Source organism: Haliotis rubra, unplaced genomic scaffold, assembly GCF_003918875.1.
Source record: "Haliotis rubra isolate DU_JTF1 unplaced genomic scaffold, ASM391887v1 Scf1467, whole genome shotgun sequence".
NCBI lineage: Eukaryota > Metazoa > Mollusca > Gastropoda > Lepetellida > Haliotidae > Haliotis > Haliotis rubra.
In genome coordinates this window covers 111702-121605 of record NW_025765411.1, presented here as the reverse complement: position 1 = coordinate 121605, position 9904 = coordinate 111702, and the positions used below count along the sequence as shown (strand labels likewise).

Below are 9904 nucleotides of genomic sequence, written 5' to 3'. Positions count from 1 at the left end.
GCGATTTCGGCGTAACAACGCTTTTCCCCCACAGAAGAATGGTGGTGGAATTGGGTTTAACGTCGTGCTTGAGAATATTTCGCTCATATGACGACGTGCATGCGTGTGTATGTGTATGTGCGGCTGCTTGTACTAGCCCAGACTGAAGATGGTTTTATAGTGCTAGCCCACAGAGATACCATGCCGCAGTGAAGCATGAATACCCCACTCAGACACATTATACTGACTCCGAGCCGACCAGTCCTTGTTGTACACATTAATGCCGAGCCCCAGGCAGGGAACAAAAAGTACCATATTTTAACGTCTTTTGGTATGACGCGGTCGGGGATCGAACCCGCGACCTTCCGCACTCCGGGCGGACGCTCTAACCACTACACCACGGAGGCGGTCCACAGAAGAATGGCAAAACATGGCTATGTATGCAATATGAAGCTGTTGAAGCAGTTTTTTTCACGCTCTCGTACCTCTGTTTTGGTCAGTTCATATTGTTATATCTTTCCTGTATTTTTCACTTTAAATACATGAGTGAGTAAAAATAGTTTTTCTCAGATGTTAACAATATTTCAGTAATATCAATGTTTAATACACAGTTACCATGTGGGAATAAACTCCGAGTCTTTGACGTTACGAGCGAACGCTTTCGGGAATTGGCGACCTCAACGCCCACAAATTGTTTATACCATCATACCGTTGACATGTTTCAGCCTACGTCAAAAAGCTTCCCACCTGGTACCCACGTTGAGAACATAACGAGCGAACGCATTAGCCACTAGGCTATCTTAAACACATTAAAACACGTCACAGGCAACACACAGTGGACAAAGTCAACGAAGTAAGTCCTGTTGCAAAGCATTTTATTCATTTGTACTGAACAGTGAGCATTAGCGAGTGACAGCCTGTGCAATGCCAGACATGATATGAACACAGGAATGCAGCAACCACGGACTCATCAGGGTTGCAATGGTATCCACGGGGTGGGAGTGTCACGGCCATCATACTCAGAGTGTGATATAACATCGTGGACCTATGGCATGTTATACATGGTGTTCTATTTACCAGACAATCCTAGGTAGGTGTGGGGACATCACTTCTAGCCTACATCTCACATCACTCCGACAATCCCTCTCACAACAAACGATCACTGGCAAGTATACATAATAATAGTAACAATTATAAATCCCGTCAATAATTATAGACAACTTAAGCCTGAAGCCGTGAGCACAAACACGGTTGCCTGGGAAGCCACCACCAATCACATCGGATTCAGATTCTTCAGCATATGTGGCATTGCAAAATCACGGCATATGTTATTGCACTTATGGTTTTGAAAGACCTGCAAAATTCCAGCCTCGCCTTGATCACTTTCCCCGAAACGGTAATCGGAGGAGTGAATGGTCGGCGTGGCAAGCTGATAACCAGTGTCCGACTCCACGCCCTGTAAACAGCTGATCACCAGGGACCTGTTAGAAGCTTCGTACGAGAAGTGCACAAACGCATGCAAGAGGGAGGTTCCCCCAGCAGCGCTCCGGCCGCGATCATCGATGAATTTCTTGAAGTTATCACCAATGTACTCTTCGATCAGCACCCACTCGCCGGATTCCAGCTGGCGTGATTTGCTCATGTTGTTGGTCGTGGATAGTTTGGCAACACGTTCCAAGGACGATCTGTAGGGAAGTATGAATCGTAACCACTGCCCGCTGCTCTTCATGGTGTCATTGTAAGTCTGTGAGATTTTGTGCGCCTCCAGGTTCTTGGAAATCTCAGTGTCACACTGTTCCCTGCTGGCGGGGAACTCCCTGAACGGCTTGACGATGACTATTTCACTGTTCCTCGCCCCGTTTCCAGTAAGAGCACCTTTGAAGACCATCTTTCTTGCACCACTGACAAAGGGCCGGGCGTCCATGTCCACTCTGTATTTCCCTCCGTTCGAGTCTCCATCGAACAAAGCTGTCACGATTGGTGCTGCCATAGTGTTGTCAGGTCTGGACTGTTATACCATTATTCTGAAAAACAAAACATCTCATGAGATACGACACACAGATTCGAAGCTGGTCCGCAGCCCTCTGAAGGCGCCCCCCTGACCTGACTGCAGAACAGGGCATGAATTAACGATGTCCTGTGAATCAACTCTGGCCTAACTGTCACCATTCACTGTTTCTCCTGGGGGCGATGGATGACCTCAAACCACAACACAGACTAATTAATGCAGTAACTATTACATATGAAACGTATGGCTTTCAGTCCTACGTGAGTTTTTATATAACCAGGATATTTTCACAAGATTAAGTAAAATCAAACTCTGTATAATGTATACTATCCTCTCAATACCAGACGAGATGTATTCTAACCTTCAGGGTTATTATTACACTGCCCAAGGGTGATAGCCCCGAATCTCATATAATCTTGAAAACCCTTAATTAATCACAAACAACGTGCCTGGAGCATAGGAGAGAAAACGTGTTTCGGGTTGATATTGTTGGTGAATTTATACTCTCCTCTGTTTAGTATGGTTTGGTTATTGTTTAACGCCGCACACAGCAATATTCCAGCTATATGGCAACGACAAGCATAGTTTACTGAAGGCCAATGCTAACCCGGATCTTCACAGGAATACCCAGCTCTGGACATATTTCCATGGCGGTTATACCCGATGTGGGAGGAAAACCCGAAGCAATGCAGAACTTCAATATGTTACCATTTTGTTGACGTCGATGAGCAAAAATGGGCTAGTTTGGAATTACCATCATTATTACAACATTCTGAGATTCTTGAGAGGCATTTAGACGTTGATGAATATATAAGACGAGTATATGGATGACCACTTCTTCTTTATTGCATAACACGACGTTTCTGGGCTCCTTCTTGCCCCTTCTTCAGGTAAAATGTCCTGAAGAAGGGGCAAGAAGTAGCCAAAAAACGTCTTGTCATACAATAAAGACTGACTGACTGACTGAGTTTGGTTTTACGCCGCTTTTAGCAATATTCCAGCAACATCACGGCGGGGGACACCAGAAATGGGCTTCACACTTTGTGCCCATGTGGGGATTCGAACCCGGGTCTTCGGCGTGACGAGCCAACGCTTTAACCATTAGGCTACCCCACCGCCCATATACAATAAAGAAGAAGTGGTCATCCATATACTCGTCTTATACCACATCCTGGTTCGTCAAAGAGAAGCGACTCTTCACATCAAACTGAGCAACATTTGATTGCAGTGCTATCCATGTCAATGTTTAGTAACCAGTTTTCATACACATACACATGTGCATGTATAAAGGTGAGGTGGGGTGAGGTGAGGTGAAATTGGGTTTAACGTCGTGCTTGAGAATATTTCGCTCATATGACGACGTGCATGCGTGTGTATGTGTAAGTGCGGCTGCTTGTACTAGCCCAGACTGAAGCTGGGTTTATAGTGCTAGCCCACTGAGATACCATGCCGCAGTGAAGCATGAATACCCTACTCAGACACATTATACTGACTCCGAGCCGACCAGTCCTTGTTGTACCCATTAATGCCGAGCGCCAGGCAGGGACCAACAAGTACCATATTTTAACGTCTTTTGGTATGACGCGGTCGGGATTGTATAAAGAAAACAGCAGGGTGTTAATTCATGTGAGGCTATTTCTAGAATTCATAGAGTGACAGTAAGTTTAGTTTTACTCCACTTTTAACAATACTCCAGCAACATCACGGCGGGGGACACCAGAAATGGGCTTCACACATTGTACCCATGGGGGGGGAATCGAACCCGGGTCTTAGGCGTGACGAGTGAACGCTTTAAACACTAGGCTACCCTACTGCCCCAGACTTCATAGAGGCATTATACCCAGGATAATGACCGACATGCTACTTTGAAAGAGAGCGAGTCGTGTTTAATGCTGATGTAAGCAGGATTGCAGTTCTGTCACAGTTGTTTGCTCTATATGTGTGTGTGTGTGTGTGTGTGTGTGTGTGTGTGTGTGTGTGTGTGTGTGTGTGTGCTCGTTGTACGTTGATACGGATCGATAAGGAGAGAGATTGAGGTGAGGCGATAATGCGCTCTCTCAGTGTAATCTGGTGCGTATGAGAGAGAGAGAGAGAGAGAGAGAGAGAGAGAGAGAGAGAGAGAGAGAGAGAGAGAGAGAGAGAGAGAGAGAGAGAAGAGAGAGAGAGAGAGAGAGAGAGAGAGAGAGACCCGTAGTAATGAAGGTCTTAGACGTATACAAAGCTAAAATTATAATCAGGAAGAACCACTATTCAAACCACAAGCAGAATTTTGGCCCGCATAAGGGAAGTATCTCTGCACCACAGATTTCGGTGTTCAAGACCAACTGGCTCCGATAAAAAAAAATGGATAAACGGATAATACTCACAGTACTACTACTCAACACACGATGTGGGTATCTCTGTCCTCTTCAGCAACATTTGCTTCATAACAGCCACCGAGAGCAGTATATATGTACAACAGTGCTTGACACAAACAGGCTATGATGACATTAAACTTTCGTGCTTAACTTCTCGTCACAGCCTACAATGGTCTGTCATGCTTACGTGTGGGCTGTTGTTTATAAGATATGTGACTCAGTGGCTGTACATTAGAATATCCATGTCGTCCATTCTGATCAAAAGATCTTGGCACTGACGATGTTAGTCAGACAAGGCGAGTATTGATTCACGGGCATATTGTATTGTTGGACTGAATATCAGCAATCTTCTAAAGTATCCATTATTGATGAGGGGACGTTAAATGTTAAGCCACCACTTCCAAATACTACTTCCTAAGTAATGCCTTATAAGTCCAAACTGAATCTTGTCTATATAATGCGGCGTTGCCTAGAGGTTAAAGCGTTGGCTCGTCACGCCGAAGACCCGGGCTCGATTCCCCACGTGGGTACAATGTGAGAAGCCCATTTCTGGTGTCCCCGTCGTGATATTGCTGGAATATTGCTAAAAGCGGCGTAAAACTAAACTCACTCACTCACTTTATCACGCAATGCAGACGCTTTGTCCATACGGGACATGACTGCGGGATATCCGACTCAAGCATCTTCTTAACACATGAAAAGATAGTCAATGATTGTGGTTGGTCACCATTTCAGAACATCAAAAGGTCTGCTGAAGAAGAACACCGATAACAGTGCAAGACGGAACTTCAGTGTGACTGTCGGATGGATATGAGCGAGTGACTTTAGTTTTAGGCCGCTTTCAGCTATATTCCAGCAATAGCCCATCACGGCGGGGGGACACCACAAATGGGCTTCACACATTTTAACCATGTGGGGATTCCTTCGGCGTGACAGCGAACGCTTTTACCTGATGACTGACTGACTGATGAGTTTGAACCAAGATTCCAGTAACATCACCTGGGGACACCAGAAATCGGCGTGACGAACCCGGCCTTCGGCGTGAAGAGCGAACGCTTTACTGACTGACTGACTGACTGAGTTTGGTTTTACGCCGCTTTTAGCAAGATTCCAGTAACATCACAGTGGGGGACACCAGAAATGGGCTTCACACATTTTACCCATGTGGGGATTCGAACCCGGCCTTCGGCGTGACGAGCGAACGCTTTACTGACTGACTGACTGACTGACTGACTGACTGAGTTTGGTTTTACGCCGCTTTTAGCAAGATTCCAGCAACATCACGGCGGGGGACACCAGAAATGGGCTTCACGCACTGTACCCGTGTGGGGATTCGAACCCGGCTCTTCGGCGTGACGAGCCAACGCTTTAACCACTAGGCTACCCCAGCGCCACGAACATCACTAGGGGGACACCAGGAATGGGGCTAGATATGAGGGCAATTCATAAAGCGTCAAATTTATCTGTTGGTTAACTCCGATGTAACGCAAGTATGTGAGTTTAGTTTCACGTCGTTTCTAGCAACATTCCAGCAATATCACGGCGGGGGACACCAGGAATGGGCTTCACACATTTTACCCATGTGGGGAATAGAACCCGGTTTTGGGCGTCAGGACCGGACGCTTTAACCAATAGGTTACCCCACCGCCACGAACGCAGAGATCACGCATGGGAGAGGATGGTTGTGACGTGGAGTGAATGGGAGACAGCGAAACAAGCTATACTACTGTAGCCTCAACCAGACGAGTCACTGATTGCCATCATGGCATGCCCATCTAGTTACGCAACTGGGATACGATGACAATGACAGACATTCGAAGGACATTGTACCCGGTAATGATTGCTTGGTTGGTTTGTTGTTTAACGCTGCACTCAGAAATATTCCAGCAAAATGGCAGCGGTCTGTAAATAATCGACTCTGGACCAGACCATCAATCTACGCAATTGTGGATACGACGACATGTGTCAACCAATTCAGGGGTTCAATTTTTTTTTAAAAAGCCACTTGTCACAGGGCAAGTGACTTTAAGAAAGTAACTTGTCCTGACTAATTATACACTTGCCCTGATTTTATGACATAATTATGATGATGTAATTATGAAAGAAGAAATCAACATCGTATTTGATGTTAATGTTTACTGGACTATCTATTGAAAAGTGATAAATAGCAAAGAAAGATAACTCTACTTTATTATCATTGTGAAATTTAATAGCTACGTTTTGAGCAGATATGAAATTAAATCAAAGTTTATTTGCAGTTTGAAACCATAAGTGGAAATTATCTAGTAGCCCACGGACAAGAAAGATACCATTATTTGATTGCCCGAAATGAAAACTGACTTGTCCCGGGCGTCGGGCGATGGGATTTTTGAACCCCTGCAATTCCAATTCCAAAACACAAAGGGTTCTTCTGTAATAAGGGACACCACATTAGCAGTTTGACCACCCAATCCACTTAAACTCCCAGTACATCTAGCATAGGTTGCATGGGACTTACTCTGATCCGTAATAACAGCGTTGTACTGGGAGCCGTCTACCACGTAATCATCGCCTAGTGATTTTGGAGAGACTGCAGCCGATAACAAACTGTGATCGTTAAATATGACTTCACTGTGCATACATGCGAAGTCCACAATCAATATCTTGAGTTGTAAGGCTACAGTCATTACGTGATAGTAGTGGTGTTGGTGTTACCGGTAAACCAAGATTTGAAATTAAACTGACGAATACCGTTTATTGAATTTTTCAACCACATTTCTATTTTCATCTTGCTTGCAAACTTTACATACGTGACAAGTCGAAATTATGAAATTATAAAACTGACATGTGATCCTCGTGACCATAAAAAGAGAATCAATGCGCGACCTGATTACTGTATATAATTTGCCTATGACGCACGCGTTGTGACCATGGTGACAAGTTGTTAAAATGGTGGGTTACTTTAGGTATCATATTGTCAGGCTGGCTGACTTGGTTGACACATGTCATCGTATCCCAACTGCGTAGATTGATGGTCATGCTGTTGATCACTGGATTGTCTGGTCCAGACTCGATTATTTACAGACCGCCGCCATATGGCTGGAATATTGCTGAGTGCGGCGTGAAACTTAACTCAATCACCCTGGTATCGTAGTAATATACAGATAAATGAACATGTGCAATATTTTGTGGTCCGTATCGCTATGCAATATTGCATTAAATTGTTAGAGGTGGTCAGGCAGAAATGCATCACGAGACTACACCAGAGATAGGCTTCACGCATTGTAACACAAGTGGGAATCGAACCAGTGCTTGAGGCGTTACTAGTTACCACCAGGCGTCATATCAATTAAGAGGCGTGGAGGGGAATATACGAGTAGTGCCAGTTCGATTTTAACGCCAATATAAATTGTGCCCATATGGAGAATGAAACTCGATTTTACATTGAAATTGGGAGAACATCTACTCAACGAGAACGTACTTTAGAATACGTGAAGGGACTGACAAGTTATGAAAATGTGAAAATCGATCCCAAGCCGTGTGAGGGTGGTTATTCACCAGAGGGTTGACAAAGACAGGGATATCTCACATGAGTGGCTTGAGCCGACCTGAGCTGACCTGAATTCAATGGCAACACTGGTCCCGGATTATCGCTACAAGACACCTGTTGTTAGGTACGTGTTGTCAACGGTACATGTATTGGATGGGTGGTCGTGATATCAACCACTGGTTTGACAGTAAGTGAGGGAATGCTTCACACATTGTACCCGTGTGGGGAATCGAACCCGGGTCTTCGGTGCGACGAGCGAACGCTTTAACCACTGGGCTACCCCATCGCCCATCTGGGATTTGAAAGTAAATCCCACGGTATGCTCAAGTTCAGGAGATGTATTTTAGGCCAGTCCCAATAGATAATACATACATAATCGACAGGAATTCCTCGATAGATTCACGTGTTAGGTCCTTCAACCTCGCAAAAAAAATTCTTACAAAAATACCATTTTGAGGAATTATTTGTAGTGGAGCATCTGATATGTACATGTGATTTTTTATTTCAATGGTTTTCTGAATTAATATACTGTAACTTCCAATCCACTAGAAGCATGGGTGCACATGCACGCACACACGCACACACGCACGCACGCACACACACACACACACACACACACACACACACACACACACACACACACACACACACACACACACACTACACACGCTGTTCCGAGCCACTGGGTCATTTACCAGAAAACATTTCTAAATATCTATACGTGAGTTGAGATTTTTGTCTCGGATATTGAACCTGAATATATACGGGACCCTACACTTGATAAATAAGCGTGCTTAAATAATCAACCAGGTGTTTCAATATATAATACACTAATCAAACTTTAAAATCGTTACATAAACAATAGTATGTCGTTCTTCTCGTCGTTTCTTCTGCGTTGTTCGTCGCAGCACCACGAAACCAGTAATATGTACGCGGAAGTTCACCATATTTCTAATGTACACTTTCGACATGAACACCGGTGAAGAAAATGGCGGTCACACCCAAATACACAATCACTCATTATATCATGTTTCTTCCCTCACAGCGCTGACGACACGTTGTAATCACGCATTTGAGCATCTTGTATCTTTTGTGGACAATTCATAACAATACTACACACTAACAGCTTGAACTGATGTCTGTACTTCCGTTACAATGTCGCGTGTTTACCTTTGACAAATCCCGCCACTCACATACCTCCGCTGACCCTCCCCACAACACCCTTATGTGGTTGTTGAGTAATGTAGGTGCTTCTGTGTACACGAGTCTTAGAACTGGCAAGTTATGAGAAAATAGGAAAGTGTACACGCATAGTAATCGTCGTAACTTACTTGAAACACTTCACAGTCTATCGCCACTCGCTTCGCGTGCTGTACCGGTGATGAGCCACATTAGTGACCGGTGTAAATAGTGACCGTCCTCGGTGCGCCTGTTAGCTTCAGCTTGCTTTTAACATTGGGAATTTTTCAATAAGGGTTGACAGGGAAAAAAAAGGAATATTAACAGATTATGATGGTTTATTCAAATAAAGGTCTTTATAAAAAATTAAAAACGAAATAATGAAATTCTATGTCAAAAACCGCCTTTCGTCACCACAAACTATTATCTATGACATAATTTTGTGTGACTTTTCCTGAAATGTCAGCACTTCTTCAATCTTAGTTAAACGGATATGTCCACCATAAAATGATAACCTTACACTCAAGAACTCAACGGAAAACTCGAGTATAACGGATTAGCTGATGCTTTCTGTCATGATGCGATTCAAGTCATCTCTCTCTCTCTCTCTCTCTCTCTCTCTCTCTCTCTCTCTCTCTCTCTCTCTCTCTCTCTCTCTCTCTCTCTCTCTCTCTCTCTCTCTCATACGCACCAGATTACACTGAGAGAGCGCGTTATCGCCTCACCTCAACCTCTCTCCTTATCGATCCGTATCAACGTACAACGAGCTCCTGTGTCGGTTTCACGCCGAGGTCACTGCGGATTAATGTTAGTGCCACGCCTAATATGGGAGGAATTCCCGAAGTCTCTGTT

The 9904-nt window shown here is 44.4% G+C and overlaps 1 protein-coding gene across 1 annotated transcript; it reads right to left on the bottom strand.

Annotated features, from left to right (window-relative positions):
• Positions 1-837: 837 nt before the first annotated feature.
• Positions 838-9294, bottom strand: LOC124269704 (alpha-protein kinase vwkA-like). The gene is made up of 2 exons (XM_046704738.1): positions 9205-9294; positions 838-2003 (listed from the first exon to the last, which is right to left on the bottom strand). The coding sequence occupies exon 2, from the start codon at positions 1967-1969 to the stop codon at positions 1253-1255; it is 717 nt and encodes a 238-aa protein (XP_046560694.1). The 5' UTR covers positions 1970-2003; positions 9205-9294; the 3' UTR covers positions 838-1252.
• Between the last annotated feature and the right edge of the window lie 610 nt (positions 9295-9904).